Raw genomic sequence first — 16,932 nt, 5'->3', positions numbered from 1 at the left:
CATATCACTTCCCTTCAATGACTACCCTGTAAATTTCGGAATAAAGGTAAAACAGTAATTTAGAGTGCAGGCCCTTCCTGAACCAGTCCTTACCACCACTGCTAGTTCCACTTCGTGCCTCTTCTCCACGTGCCCTCTATGCATTAGCCATACGGAACTGCTTGCACTTTCCTGAATGTATTGCACTGTTTCATATCTGTACTTTCACTCATGCTGTTCCCTCTGCTTAGAGTTAGTCCATATTCCTAATCTATTTTTTTTTCCCCCGTTGTCTGCTGGCTAACTCTAAACCTTTACTTTAGAGTTAAGTTTGGTAGAACTAAGTTTATCAGTTCTACCAAACTTAACTCAAACATGAGCTCCTCCAAGATTTCCCTGACTCTTGAAGGGGAGCAGAAATTGCCACCCCAAAATACATCTCTTTATCCTAAGGATTGTTTTAAGTTGATTATTTTTAAGAAACAGGAGACACCGGGAAAGCTCTGAAAACTGAGTAGAAGTTATTCATTTGTAAGAGACATTTACATTTATAAGGGAAATTTCCATTTTTAAGGGTGTCTCCTCCTCTGTCCCAGGAAAAGGAGGATGACTAAGTCTCTGGAAGCTCTTATCAATGGAGAAGGCAATGACCTAAATCTGCATAACAACCTTACTCTTGTTTACTGTGTTCTTCCCAATAGCCCGCTGTAACTGGCTCCCCCATCCCCCAACATCTTCTTCTGTCTTTAGCTGGAGATGGTATTTAATGTAATGGCTTGGGTCATTTCAGGGAGTTAGTTTCCCTGGGTACTTCCCATGCATAAAAGAGGTACGTATGTTATTAAACTTATGCTTGTTTTTCTCCTGATAATCTGTCTTTTTATTTCAGGGGGGTCTCAGTCAAGAATCTAAAAGGGTAAAGGGAAAATTATTTTTCCTCCTGCTTTTCTGCACCCTCAGTACTCTGTGTATCTTTATTCTAGCACCTTATCACACTGACTTAAGAATATTGATTTACTTATATGATTCTTCTATCAGACTGTAAAGTCTCAAAGGCAGGGATTGATTGATATTTATTTCTGCATCTCTAGTGCCTAGTACATTATTTACTACATAGTAGATGCTTAATTAATATTGGATAAATAAAAAATGAAGGAACAAATGAATCAAAAGTTAATTAGGGAATAGAAGAGACTAAAAATTGATGATGCTATGATTTCTTTTTTACACTAATGTCAAGTTTATATCTTAATTAGGAGCTTTTGTTTCAGTTATGTACATGTGGGAGGTAATTGAGGCTTTATAAGAATTTATACCTCTGGTCACCTTCGTGTTACTTTATCATGAGTTAAGTTAGACTGTACTTTGCATAATTGAAGTGCTACATGACTAGATGCTGATGGGTCCTTTTAGGGTGAGTAGGCTACATTATGTCACCAAGAATTTCTCTTTCATTTGCCAATCCTCTACCATCTTACAAAGAAAGTCACTGCAAACCGTGCCCCAGCCACCATGCCTCAGGGACTCTTCTGCCACTGCTCTGCCTGCGTTGCCTCATCTTGTTCATTCTTGCTGCTATTTACAGCTGCTACTTTAATAGAATGAGCCAATCAGGCTCCCCAAGCAAGGTGAGAAAAGTTTTCCAGAGGAGCAAAATAATTGTTAAATCACAGGCTCTGCTGATCAAAATCACTTCTAACCTCACTCAAAAGCCTCCTTTTGTGCCTGGAACAAATTTAAATAGTTGTGCTTCTGCTCCCTTTACTACACATTCCCCCCCATACCCTACCTCCAAAATCAACACCTTCTTGCCAATGAATAGCCTAATTCAGACCTCTCCTTTCCTTTTCAGTGAATGGGTCAAGAAGTACACTCTGCTCCCTTCCTGCCTGTTCTTAGGCTACTGTGCACTGTCCAAATATGCTATAAGCCCTGCCCAGAATGAGAATGTGGTATATGTCTAGGGAGGGAAGTTTATCATTGTTATGCAGCCATTTATTATCTATATATATTATCTATAATTATCTCTAATAAAGAGGCCCTGGACTATTCCTCTTACAACACAGGTGAGCCTCATCAGCCCACAGTACGCACAAGCTACCTGTCACACACTGACAAAAATCCAGTCTAGTGACTCAGCCCTTCAGAATGTGCTAGCTTATCATTTCTGCATTACCTTGGGTGTGGCTTGCCTTCCTACACTTATTTATGTGCTCCTAACTGTAACATAAGTATTTTCAGAAGGTGTTTCTGTTAAAAAAAAAAATTAGGCATTCTACTGCCAAATAGTCATATCTACTATTTCCATAAATCACATGAATATTTTTGCCAGTACTTTTTAAAGCCAGTACATTCATCCACCTGACTGCCCGTTACAATGTTTGATTAGATCACACTGTGATGTTCTTTTACTCTGAGTTATTTAATACCCTTAAGATTTCAAGAATTGCATCTGAGCAAAAACTCCCTGTTGACATATCTTTGTATTAATACCTTAAAATGCTCTTCTTAAACAAATCAATTTAATCACTCTAGTAACCATGAAATCTTTCTTTTTGCATTTTCAAATCTCTATTCCAAAATTTTTGATTTAATCTCTATTCAGATATTATAAATCCCCACGAGTCTTCAAAATTCTCAAATATCACCAGTCACTTTACAAAGCCAATCAATTACATTGAAGCCATAGGGAAACATTTTTTTACAAGTATCTGTAAATATTCTCGCAAATGTTCCTGAATATATTTAGATCTAGATGGATAATTCAAGCTGAAATATGCAGCCTATTAAAGCTAAATGCTTTTCATGTTAAATTTAGGCCACGACCAAATCACCAAGCTTGCTAATTAGATTTTCTGTAGTTTGATCAAACTAGAGAGTTCAAATCTTAATGCTAACTAAATTGTCAGAATTCGTTCCCTTTTTAGCAATTTGATTGATGTGAGAAATTTAAATCTGAACAGAAAAATGAGTTCTGAAAAATCCCCCATTTTATGTTTTCCCATCTAATAAAAATCACATGTCTCTTCTTCAGGCAGAAGCAACTGAAGTGGCCTCCCAAGTCATCTGATCCTCAAGTTTACCTAAGCAGAGATATGTGCTTTTCAAAGCTCCAGTTCCTGGAACTATGTCTGTACATTGGCTGGGCTGTGTCAATGGAGGGAAGGCATAGGAGAGGAACTGTCCTGAGCTGTTTCATGTCAACAACTGGGTCTGGCTCAGGACTTTATCAGCACCCTGCTGCCTTTCCAACTAGCAATTTAAGATGAATAGGAGGGAAATTCCCCGGTGGTCCACTGGTTAGGACTCCGTGTTCTAACTGCCAAGGGCCTGGGTTCGATCCCTGGTCAGGGAACTAAGATCCCACATGCTGCGCAGCACAGCCAAATAAATAAATTAATTAAATAAATAAAATGAAATACATCTTTAAATATATATATATGAATAGGAGGATATCCACACAGCCATGGCTTCTATTCTACCTGCTGCTGCAGACAGGTTATTCACTATTGCCTTCTTCTGGCATGTTTGGCATTCGGGTTGGGACCTGACAAGCTATTTCCTGAGTGCGGATGACCAACTTCAGTTGAGTGTGACAAATATTTTATAAATTCTATATTCCTTTCAAGAATCATTGTGAAAATAAACCACCCCTCACCCCTATCATTTTATTTTGACAATAAGATGCTTTGTTGAGTAAAGAAACTTAAGCTATTTTAAAACTGTCAATGAGTAATTTAGTAACTCTTTATAAATGTTGGTTCCCAAGACTCAGTTATATCATACAGCATACACATCTGGAGCAGCATACATATAAATGGATTCAAAGCTAATGGTGTATAAATTAACCCTGGGTTCATTTTTGTGCTGCTAAACACTAGTGCTTGAATAATTGCATAAATCATGAGTCAAAAGAGGCATTTCTCTCTAGTCAATTATTAAAACAAAAACTTCCAGAGAGGCCTGAGAGCATATGCTGCCTTCATACTATCCCAGGAAGGAGGGCTAGAACCACTGTGAGAAGAGTACAGCCAGAGCAAAGAAAATTGGGGCCAGGCCCTGAACATAGCCACCAAACATAGGGCAGGATATAATACTCCCGGAAAAACGAAAGGGCATGGTTGTCTTAGAGGCTCTAAGTTTGGAGCAAATCATAATCTGTCCCTTCCTGTACTCCCCCTTCTCAAGCACATCCAGATTAGATTGACCAGTTAAAACATCAAGGTCAATTCAAGGGAAAGGTGATATCAGCATCTGTACCCTATATAAATATGAAGAGGGGCACAAATGGCTAGTAGCCTCACAAACTTTGGGGGAGGCTTAAAAGTCTGCATCTGTCACAAGCACTCCCAGATGATCCAGATGCAGGGGGTCCACAGGCCATGCTTTAAGAAGCACTGCCTCAGAGAATAATAAAACCATAATAATCATAGAATCCTAGAGGTAGAAGGTCCCCAGAGACTATCAAATCACTTCCAACAGTCAGAGCCCGACAAAGAAAATGATGTGGGCCACCTTTGGGAGGTAGTAAACAGCCTATCACTGAAGGTGTTCCAGCAGAAACTCAATAACTACTTAGCAGGAATATTGTAATGGGATTTCACATACCACATAGGGAAGTTAGGCTATGTGATCTTTAGGAAAATTTCAAGTCTGAGATTATATTATTTCTAGCTCTGGGAAAAGTCAGAAATCCCATTCCCAGAAGTAGAAATAATACTAAGATATGTCCCAACCTATCAGATCATGGGGGTGATGTTTAAAAAAAAGACAAAAAAAGTTTAAACTAAAATAATGCCAAATGTTCTGAAAAATATTCTGAAAAACTATGTGCTGAGAGTCCATGGAGAGAGAGTCTAGAGGAAAGAGGTTTCTTGGTCTAATTTGAAGGAGCAATAGAAGGAAAGTTACTATGGATAAGTACATCTGACCTATATCTGACAAGCTTAAGTGCTTGATACTAGTCCTCACCTGATTTCATCATGGGGCAAAGGTTAGAAAATAGAATGGCAAGAGATAGAGAATAAGTAGGAATGGCAGCGGGGAAAAATAACACTAGCCCACAAAGTAAATCACTAATGAAAATATTCTATATACGATATCTGTTCGGGAAGGGGCTGAAGGGGCTGCAGCACAACACCCACATTTAATAATTCAAGCAATTATGTGCATACATGAGCACTTCTAACTTGGGGCAAGATTCCTGGGGCCACGGTAGTTGCAATAGTTATTAAGCTCTTCCTAGTACTCAGAGTAGTGAAAAGGTATAAAGAGGTTGGAAACTAGCATTTATGAAGCACTTCCTGTATTCTGGGATTTCTACTTTGACATGCCATTTAATCCACACAACAGCCCTATGAGATAAAGAGCATGCTCATGCCCTTTTTACACATGAGAAAACTGTCTCAGAGACACAAGAACTAGTAAATGGCAGGAATTGAACCCATGATTCTCTGGTTCTAAAATCCATGCTTCTGCCACCACCTCAGTGTCTCTTACATTTAACGTGCACATTAAAATTGCCTGAGGAGCTTTTCAAAATTGGCACTGCCCAGACCCCACTCCCAGAGACTCTGATTCAATTGTCTATCTGAGAGGAGGGGGGAGATGGTCATCAATATATGTTTCATAACATACATAGAAAAAATGCATAAAACAAATGTACAGTTGTGTGAATCAGTGGTCCATTTCCTTTTTTCTTTTTTTTTTTTTTGCTGTGTAGTAGTTTAGTTGTATGGATGTACCACAATACTTTTTTTTTTTTTTTTTGGCTGTGCCGCAGCTTGCAGGGCCCTAGTTTCCCCGACCAGGGGTTGAACCCCGGGCCCCTGGCAGTGAAAGCACGGAGTCCTAACCAGTGGGCCGCCAGGGAATTCCCTCACAATACTTTTAACCATTCACTGGTTGATGCACAGTTTGGGGCAAATATGAATAAAGCTGCTAAGAACATTCTTATACATGCTTTTTGATGAACATAGGCCCTTATTTCTAGGCTTGAAACCATGCATTATCTAGCAAAGCAATAGCACCCTCAAGAGGATAAAGACTGGTTCCTGGGGAGGCGAAAAACTCTTAGATATTATAGTGATTTGTGGCCCTCTAAAAGGCCCCAGTTCATAATAAACCAATATACACTATATCTGGAGTATTAAAATTTCATGGTGGGGTGGGCATGATAAGGACAAATTGTCTAAAAAGGTTCTTGGAGGATGATAATGAAAAAAGATTGGGAGACACTGCTTTATACCTAAAAGTGAAATTGCTTTGTATGTATATGTTCAACTTTAGATATACTACCAAAGAATTTTCCAAAATGGTTATATTTTTAAAGCACCAGAGGAGATTCTAATGTATATGCAGGCTTGGCCTTGACTACACCTATCTGTCACTGCCTGTTCTGAATAAGGAAAGAACAAGAGAAAAGCATTCTCCAAAAGTGATTGTTTTTCAACAATATTTTTAAGGTGCTATATTGACATGATTGTTTCTAAGTCTTGAGATACAGAAGAGGTAGTCAAGTATTGTCTAAAAAACTGCTTACTCCCCTACCAGCTAATACCACATGCACTCCCATACAAGCCCACCCTTCGGTACCCTCCCTCTGATGTTAGAAACAAGGCAGGCTTCTGAACCTCTGCCTTCCCACTGGGCTTATTTTTATCACCTGAAGCTGGGCCTTTCCTCCAGCATCTGCCCCATTCCATATTATCTCAGGTTCTAGCCTCACCTAAATGTAAATTTTCTGTGTCCCAAAGTGTATTACTGGTAAAGGGTCAAGGCTGCCTTGTACTTCCTGAGTCTCAGACCAGTTCTGCATGTGAAATTCTGTCCCCTTAACTGAATTCTAATTTATATTCTTTTTTTTTTAACTTCAATCATTCTTTGGCAAAGACTAGTCCTTTGTTTTATTAATTAATTTATTTATTTTTGCTGTGTTGGGTCTTCGTTTCTGTGTGAGGGCTTTCTTTAGTTGTGGCAAGCGGGGGCCACTCTTCATCGCGGTGTGCGGGTCTCTCACTATCGCGGCCTCTCTTGTTGCGGAGCACAGGCTCCAGACGCGCAGGCTCAGTAGTTGTGGCTCACGGGCCTAGTTGCTCCGCGGCATGTGGGATCCTCCCAGACCAGGGCTCGAACCCGTGTCCCCTGCATTAGCAGGCAGATTCTCAACAATTGTGCCACCAGGGAAGCCCTGTAATTTATATTCTTAATTTGAATGTCATGAATGTTTCTTTTGGACCGTCCTATGTTCTTTATTTTCTAGACATGGCTACATCTAGACAATCAAATAATACCCTCTAATAAAGAAATAATCATTTTACAATTACAAAATCTTTATTTAAAAAGGAATCAGTCTTTGCTTTCCCACTACATTTAGAAGATGACTAAACTTCGACAGATGCTGAACTGAAATATTTCGAACTGAAGCATTTTGGGGACAGTAATTGGAAAAAAGCAAGTTTTCTTCACCACTGGCTGCCTCGCTAATTCCAAGCTCCTACAGAAATAACTCTGTGTGTGTGTGTGTGTGTGTGTGTGTGTGTGTGTGTGTTGTGTGAGGAGAATGGGGCCTCTGTAGCTCAGGTAGCCAGATAGCACTACCATTGCTACAAGTTTAGCAGGACTCTGTTACCGAGTCCAAGCTCACTCTGCTCGCCGCATGATGACAGGCCAGTAAATAGGAGATGAGGTGCTGAGGCAAGGAATACGACTTTATTCGGAAAGCCAGCAGATCGAGAAGATGGTGGACTAGAGTCCCCAAAAAACATCTTATTGGAGTCTGGATGCCAGTATATTTTATAGAACAGAGAGGGAGAGGCGGTGAGGAAGTAAAGTAAAAAGGGTCATCAGTCTTGCTGGAATGGCCAGCCTCGGTGAGGGGATGTGTTAATTTCTTCTTTTCTGCAGCCATTCACAGGTGGACAGGGTCAGATTGTCTCCCTGTGAGCTAAACAGAGGCACTTTAACATTCAGGCAGAGGGGCAGGGTTCCCTGAGGCAGGCCATTATATATGATTATAATAACAAAAGCAACAAAAAGCAAAGGTTAAAGTCAAAGGAATAGATCCAACATGGAGTCAAAATTGGCTCTTCCCTGTTACATAACTACAGCATAGTCATTAACTCTCAGTGACTAATGAACATATGAAGGAATGTAAATTTTGTTAGCTTCCATTATGTCCTCCAGCACAGATTAATCCTCTCAAGCATATCTAGACTTCCAGAGCCTCTGGACCAAGCAGAAGGACCGGGATTCCCTGGAAAGAAAATATTGGCTCAGAGTAGGAAGGATGGAAAAAACAGGTCCACTTTGAAAAGTTGCATTTTTCAGTCGAGTAAAAGTGAATCATGAGCTCCCTCTAGTGACAAAAGGAGAGTAGTCACCAGACTATTTTTGAGTTCCTTTTTTTTCCTTTTCAACAAGCTAAGGGTAAAAATGTTCATACTTATCCTTAGCAACTAAACACACACACACACACACACACACACACACACACACACACAGAGCATATGTATATGTCTCTCTTTGTTTCTTTATGACCAGACCACAAGACTGTTCGGAGCAAAACCAGAACACAGACAAATTATGGATGCCATAATTTGGATATCAGCTACATATGCACTAATTGCTTTATTGCTAAGCATAGCCAGCCTTATAAAATATTAAAACCTTGGGGACTGGACAACTCGTTGTTTGGTAAAATGGTATCTGAAAGAAGAGGAAATATGATTTTCTTGCTGTTGAACTAAATGAATTTACATTGATGGATGAGCTTTTATGAAATGCCTGGAATCAGATTATACTACAGATTTTCTTCTTGTTTCTCCTGTATCCACTAAGTGCTTTCTATTGGACAGTGTTTTCCTCTCCATATTGTTTTAAAAGTTATGATTTTTAAATGTTCTATGGTTTTTGCCCTTAAGAATCATGTGCATGTTTATTTTTCTTAATTTCTTAAAGGTATTAATACCTATAACTTCTCCCTAATAAAATAAGAAGTTCAGCATGCTCTCAAATTAATTTGGTCACATCTCATCTCCATTATGTTAACATTGTCTATAATTTTAGTTACGGGTTATGATAAATATACATTCATTTTTTCCTTCCCTTTAGTCCTGGAATTATTTTTATTTTCTTTTTAAGATATAAATAAACTTAGCAAAGAAATTTGATCCTCTTAACTTGCTATATTTCTAGAACTATCATTTGGATTTTTTTCTATTCTCATTTGAGGGCTTCAAAGATCAAGTTTTCAATGTGGGTTCTTGTGTAGCAGACCCTGTAAGGCCGAGTATCCCAAAGAATATTTTTATCATTCCTTCACATTTGAATAACAATTTAGCTAGGTAAAAAGTTTAGGCTCAAAGTTCTTTTCCTCAATATTAAAAAATGATAGCTCCATTGCTTTCTTGTATCCAGAATACTATTGAAAAGTTGGATATCAGTCTAACTCTAATTCCTTTATTGTTGATCTATTTTTTCTTTCTGGCTCATTTTTAGGATGGTTGGCTTTTTTTTAACTAACACTATTTACATTTTAGAGCAGTTTTAGTTTTACCTAAAAATTTAGTGAGAAGCACAGAATTCTCATATATCCCAACATGCCCCCCCACACACATACACACACAGGTACCCTTATTATTAACGTTTTATAACAGTGTGGTACATTTGTTATAATTGGTGAGGCAATATTGATACATTCAAATTCATGTACATGAGGGTTCACTCTTGTGTTGGAAATTCTATTGATTTTGAAAAATGCATAGTATTATTCGCCCTTACAGTATCATACAGAATAGTTTCACTGCCCTAAAAATCTAATGTGCTCCAAATATTCATCCCTCCCTCCCTGTCCCCATTGCCATCATCATCACTATCACCATGAAAATCAATATCATCATCATCACCATAGCTATCATCATCACCACCATAACCATAAACATCATCTTCATCATCATTATTACCATCACCATCACAATTATCAATATTATCATCTTCTTCATCATCAAAAGAATCTTCGTAATAATCACAGTCATCATCTTCATCACCATCAGCAGCAGCAGATCACCATCATCATTCACATAAGCATCAGCAGCATCATTATCATGATCATCAACATCACCATCATCTTCATCAGAACCATCACCATCCTCATCATCATTGCCCCACACCATCATCTTCATTATCATTGTCACCATCTGTTATGAACTGAATTTTGTCCCCCAAATACATATGCTGAAGCCCTAAACTCAAATGTGATTGCATTTGGAGATAGGGCCTTTAAGGAGGTAATTAAAGTCAAACGAAGTCATAAAGTTGGGGCTCTATTCCTATTGGATTTGTGTCCTTATAAGAAGAGGAAGAGACACTAGATCTCACTTTTCCCTGTCATGCACAAAGAAAAGATCATGTGAGACACAATGAGAAGGTGCCGTCTGCGAGTTGAGGAGAGAGTCCTCACAATAAACCAACCCTGCTGGCACTTTGATCTTAGACTTCCAGCCTCCAGAACTATTAGAAAATAAATTTATGTTGTTCAAGCTATCCAGTCTGTAGCATTTTGTTACAGCAGCCCAAGCAAATAATCCAACATTATAATCATCTTTACCATCTAAACCACCATAATTATCACTTGCATCATCAGCACCATCACCATTTTCTTAATCACCATCATCATCACTTTTATCATCATCTTCATTATCACCATCATTATCATTACTGGAATCATGACCATATTTATCATCTGTATTATTACCATTTTCATCACTATCATCATCAATCACCATCATCTTCATATGTATCATCCTCACCATCCTCATCCTTACCATTACCAGCATAGTCATCATCACAATCTCCATCATCTCCATCATCTCCGTAATTATCACCATCAAAATCATCATCATCATCACCATTATCTTTATTATCACAGCCACATCTGCAAAGCACAATAAAGTAAAGCGCAATAAAACAAGGTATGCCTATATCAGGAAAACAATACAAGAATAAAATGAGAAGTTCAACAAAGAGATAGAAAACATTAAAAAGAAACAGAAATTTAGGAACTGATGAATACAATGACTGACCTAAAGAATTCAATAGAGAGCTTTGACACCAGACTTGAACAAGCAGAAGAGAGAATCAGTGATCTAGAAGACAGGTCAATTGAACTTATTCAATCAGAGAGGCAAAAAGAAAAATGAATGAAAATGAAAGAAATAAACATATGGGACTTATGGGATACCATAAACAGAAATATATGCATCACTGGAATCTGAGAAGAAGAAAGGGAGAAAGGGAATCTGAGAAGAAGAAAGGGAGAAAGGGTAGAGAGCTTGTTTTTTTTTTAATATTTATTTATTTGGCTGCATCGGGTCTTAGTTGTGGCACATGGGATTTTCATTGCGGAATTCGGGATCTTTCGTTGCAGCATGTGGCCTCTTCGTTGTGGTGCACAGGCTCTCAAGTTGTAGCATGTGGGCTCTAGAGCACGTGGGCTTAGTTGCCCTGCGGCATGTGGGATCTTAGTTCCCTGACCAGGGATCGAACCCATGTCCCCTGCATTCGAAGGTGGATTCTTAACCACTGGAACACCAGGGAAGTCCCTAGAGAGCTTATTTAAAGAAATAACAGCTGATGCACCCAGTACAGGAGCACCTAAATATATAAAGTAAATATTACCAGACCTAAAAGGAGAAATAGAAAACAATATAATCATAGTATGAGACTTTAATACCCCACTTTAATCAATGGATAAATGATTCAGACAGAAAACCAATAAGGAAACATTGGTCTTAAACCACACATTAGACCAGATGGACTTAAAAGACATATACAGACAATCCATCCAAAAGTAACATAATACACATTCTTCTCATGCACACATGGAACATTCTCCAAGATAGATCATATGTTAGACCACAAAAAAAGTCTTAATTAATTTAAGAAAATTGAAATTATATTAAGCATCTTTTATGACCAAGATGGTATAAAACTAGAAATCAGTTATGAGAAGAAAACTGGAAAACTCACAAATATATGGAGATTAAACAACATGCTACTGAACAACCAATGGATCAAAGAAGAAACAAAAGAGAAGTCAAAAAATACCTTGAGACAAATGAAAATGGAAATACAACATACCAAAACTTATTGGATGCAGCAAAAGCAGTTTTAAGAGGGACATTCTTAGTGGTAAACATCTACCTAAAGAAACAAGAAAGGTCTCAAATGAACAACCTAACTTTATACCTCAAGGGCCTAGATAAAGAAGGAAAGTAAGCCCAAAGTTAGTAGAAGGAAACAAAGATCAGAGCAGAAATAAAAGAGACTAAAAAGGTAATAGAAAAGATCAATGAAACCAAGAGTTGGTTTTTTAAAAGATAAACAAAATTTAAAACATTTACCTATACTCACCAAGAAAAACAGAGAGAGGACTCAAATAAATAAAATCAGAAATGAAAGAGATGTTACAACCAATAACAGAGAAATACAAAAGATCATAAAAGACTACAATTATACACCAACAAATTGGACAAGCTAGAAGAAATGGACAAATTCCTATAAACATACAACCTTCTAAGACTGAATCATGAAGAAATAGAAAATCTGAACAGACTATTTACTAGTATGGAGATTGAGTCAGGTCAGTAATCAAAAACCTCCCAATGAATATAAGTCCAGGACCAAATGGTTTTACTGGTGAATTCTACCAAACATTTAAAGGAAAATGAATACCAATCTTTCTCAAACTCTTCCCAAAAAACAAGAGGAAGGAACACTTCCAAAATCATTCTATGAGACCAGCATCACCCTGATACCAACACCAGACAAAGATATAACACGAAAAAAATTTACAGGCCAATATCACTGATGAACATAGATGCAAAAATTCTCAACAAAATATTAGCAAACCAAATCCAACAATACATTAAAAGGATCATACACCATGATCAAGTGGGAAGAAGACAATGAGGACACTGAGGTGTTTTGTCCTAGCCAGGCAGCTCCTTTCTGCATTTCAGGTTGACACAGGAAATCTCACAAAACCCACCCACCTTCAACTGGTGGTAGGGGTTGGGGTGGGGCAGAAGGTTAATGCTGGGCCCTAACTTTAATCAACCTCCTCTATCTGGGGACTCTATGCACTCTATGAATTATGATTACAGATGGCAGTATTGTGCACTGGGACCAATGATTCCACTTATCACAGGCATTGTCACAATTTTTATTTCTGACTTACTCAAGCCTGCTTCTCTATGCATGACATCATATTAGAGGTTGTGACCACCTGTAGTTTATTATTTGCCCCACAGTTGCTTTTCCATCCCCTTTCACACCTTCCACTGCTACCTGTTTTATCACGGAAGTCTTTCTTCTTCTGCAAGTCAACCCCTTGTTTATTTACCATGTCTCTCAGTTTGTTCCTACTATTGATGGACAATGTTCATTACGCTCTGTCTATTTCACAAATGCACTGACCACTGTGTGCAGGCCAATGGAAGAATACTTTATCTTCTGGGGTTCCTACCTTTGATCATTTCCTTATGACCTAAGAACTAACTTCAGCAGGCTCTCAAAATGAAGGGAGTTACTGACAAAGACTCTCCCCTTGGCCAAACTTAGTCAGGTTCCTCTGAGCCCTCTTTTCAACTATGCCTTGACCTTGGCCCCAGTCCTGTCTTTGGCCTGCCTGGCCCAATTTTAGCAAGAATCCTGCTAAGTCAGTTTAGAGAGAATCCCCCCACACTTGATATCTGATCAAATTCCTCATCCCCCACATTTGATGTATAAGTCCTTGGCCTGCCATTAGCAAGAATCCTGTTAGGTCTGTTTAGCAAGAATGCCCCTACTTTGATACTGCCTCTTAGTAATTTTCTATCCACTGATCCTCTCACCCTTCTCCTTGGCTATTCCCACATGTCCTTCTTATAGTCAGAGATGAGCCCACTCTCTCTCTCCCCTATTGCAATACTCTTACTGCAATAATTTTGAATAGTCTTCCTCACCATTTTAACAAGTGTCAGAATACATTTTCTTTAACACTATGCTCTGTTGGTACAGAATCTGCTCTTGAGTATGGGCCTTCTACTATCTACTTGGGACTTTATTGATCATATTGAGTGGTTAGAGTGACAACTAGGGTGCTACTGATTATAGGTGATCAGGGAAGGCTTCTTTGACATGATATTTGAACAGATACTTGATTAGAAAGAACAAATTAATTTGCTTCATGTGCATGTTGGCATCTGTTAATTGTATTTTTTCATTCAAGGTTTTTCTGATTCTTCATATGATAAGTGATTTATGATTGTAACCTGGACATGCAGGTGTTATGTTCTGAGTGTCCAGATCATATTTACATCTTATATTCTAGCAAGCAGTTTAGATTTAGCCCTCTGGTTATAGCCCACTTTTGTGGGCTAAGTTTCAAATGGCAGTTTGGTTTTCACAGGCCTTGAAAAGCTATTCTACTCTGCTTCATCTGTTTGCTACCTAGAGGGCAATCTGAAAACCTGGGCAGGATTTCAATTTCTTATACAGGTCATGTGGGGGTTCTACCAGGATGCTATATATATATATATATATATATATATATATATATATATATATATATATATATGTTGAAAAATTCCTTTCTCCAGCTCCTTCCTTGACTCTCCAGCACGATATAAGTTTAAGGTATACAGCATAAAGACTTGGCTTACATACATCACGAAAGGATTATCATAGTAAGTTTAGTGAATATCCATCATGTCATATAAATACGAGATTAAAGAAATAGAAAAAATATTTTTTCCTTGTGATGGGAACTCAGGATCTACTCTCTTAACAACTTCCATATATAACACACAGCAGTGTTAATTATATTTATCATGCTGTACATTACATCTCCATATTTATCATGCTGTACATTACATCTCCAGTACTTGTTTATCTTATAACTGGGAGCTTGTACCTTTTGATTACCTTCATCCAATTCCCCCTCCCTCCACACCCTGACTCTGGTAACCACAAATATGATCTCTTTTTCTATGAGTTTGTTTGTTTTTAAAGTGTAGTTGACCTATAACACTATGTTAGTTTCTGTTACACAACACAGTGATTCGAAATTTCAAAATGATCACCAAGATAAGTCTAGTTACAATGTCACCATACAAAGATATTACATAGTTATTGATTATATTCCCCACACTGTTACATTTCATACCCATGACATTTATTTTGTAAACGGAAGCTTGGACCTCTAAATCTCCCTCACCAATTTCTTTCCTCCTGGACGCTTCGTTCCCTCTGGCAACCACCAGTTTGTTCTCTACATCTATAACTGTTTCTGTTTTGTCATGTTTGTTCATTTATTTTGTTTTTTAGATTCCACATATAAGTGAAATCATACAGTATTTTTCTTTCTCTTTCTGACTTACTGCACTTAGTATGGTAATCTCTAGGTCCATCCATGTAGCGGCAAATGGCATTATTTCATTCTTTATTATGGCTGAGTAATATTCCATTTTATATATATACTACATCTTCTTTATCCATTCATCCATTGATGGGCACTTAGGTTGCTTCCAGATCTTGGTTATTGTAATGGTGCAATGAACATAGGGATGTGTATATCTTTTCAAATTACTGTTTTTGTTCTCTTCAGATAAATATCCAGGAGTGGAATTGCTGGATCATATGGTAGTACTATTTTTAAATTTTTGAAGAATCTTCACACTGTTTTCCATAGTAGCTGCATCAATTTACATTCTCACCAACAGTACACGAGGGTTCCCTTTTCTCAATATCCTCGCCAACACTTGTTATTTGTTGTCTTTTTGATAATAGCCATTCTGACAGGTATTAAGTGATATCTCACTGTGGTTTTGATTTGCATTTCCCTGATGGTTAGTGATATTGAACAGAATTTCAGGTTCCTGTTGTCCATCTGTATGTCTTCTTCGGAAAAATGTCTATTCAGCTCCTCTGTCTGTCTTTTATTCTGGTTGTTTGGGGTTTTTTGATATTGAGTTGTATGAATTATTTGTATATTTTAGATATTAACCCTTTATCAGATATATTGTTTGAAAATATCTTCTCCAATTCAATAGATGGGTGTTTTGTTTTGTTAGTTTTCGTTGCTGTGCAAAAGCTTTTTAGTTGAGGTAGTCACATTTGTTTATTTTTGCTTTTGTTTCCCTTGCCTGCGGAGACATATCCAGAAAAATATTACTAAGACCGATGTCGAACAGTTTACTGCCTATGTTTTCTTCCAGAAGTTTTGTGGCTTCAGGTCTTGCATTCAAGCCTTTAATCCATTTTTAATTTATATTTGTGCATGGTGTGAGAGTTTGATTATTTTGCACATAGCTGCCCAGTTTTCCCAACACCATTTACTGAAGAAGCTGTCTTTTCGTCATTGTATGTTCTTGCCTCCTTTGTCACAGATTAATTTCCCATGTAAGTGTGGATTAATTTCTCAGCTCTCTATTCTGCTCCATTAATCTATGTTTCTGTTTTTGTGCCAGTACCATATTGTTTTGATTACTGTAGTTTGTAGTACAGTTTGAAATCAGGGAGTGTGATACCTCCAGCTTTGTTCTTTCTCAAGATTCTTTTGGCTATTTGGGGTCTTTTATGCTTCCATACAAATTTTAGAATTATTTGTTTGAGTTCTGTGAAAGATGCCATTGGTATTTTAATAGGGATGGCATTGAATCTGTAGATTGCCTTGGGTAGTATGGTCATTTTAACAATATTAATTCTTCCAATCCATGAACAAGGTATATCTTTCCATCCTCAATTTCTTTCATCAGTGTCTTATGGGTTTCCAAGTACATATCTTTTACTTCCTTAGATTTATTCAAAGGTATTTTATTCTTTTTCATGTGATTTTAAACAGGATTGGTTTCTTAATTTCACTTCCTGCTAGTTCATTGTTAGTGTATAGAAATGCAACAAATTTCTGTATAT

General features: G+C 37.7%; 1 protein-coding gene across 1 annotated transcript in view; it reads left to right on the top strand.

Moving 5' to 3' along the window:
• Positions 1-9,858: 9,858 nt before the first annotated feature.
• LOC307180639 (uncharacterized protein) overlaps positions 9,859-16,932 on the top strand; it is a gene marked incomplete at its 5' end in the record, with an annotated part of 97,304 nt that continues 90,230 nt past the window's right edge. Inside the window, one exon of the mRNA XM_079911005.1 lies at positions 9,859-10,033. Within this exon, the coding sequence (XP_079767131.1) occupies positions 9,859-10,033 (175 nt within the window). The remainder of the gene's footprint in view (positions 10,034-16,932) is intronic.

The sequence above is a fragment of the Stenella coeruleoalba genome (assembly GCF_951394435.1).
Source record: "Stenella coeruleoalba genome assembly, chromosome: X".
Lineage (NCBI taxonomy): Eukaryota > Metazoa > Chordata > Mammalia > Artiodactyla > Delphinidae > Stenella > Stenella coeruleoalba.
Note: the sequence above shows the minus strand (reverse complement) of the source record. Positions and strands in the feature narration are given on the sequence as shown.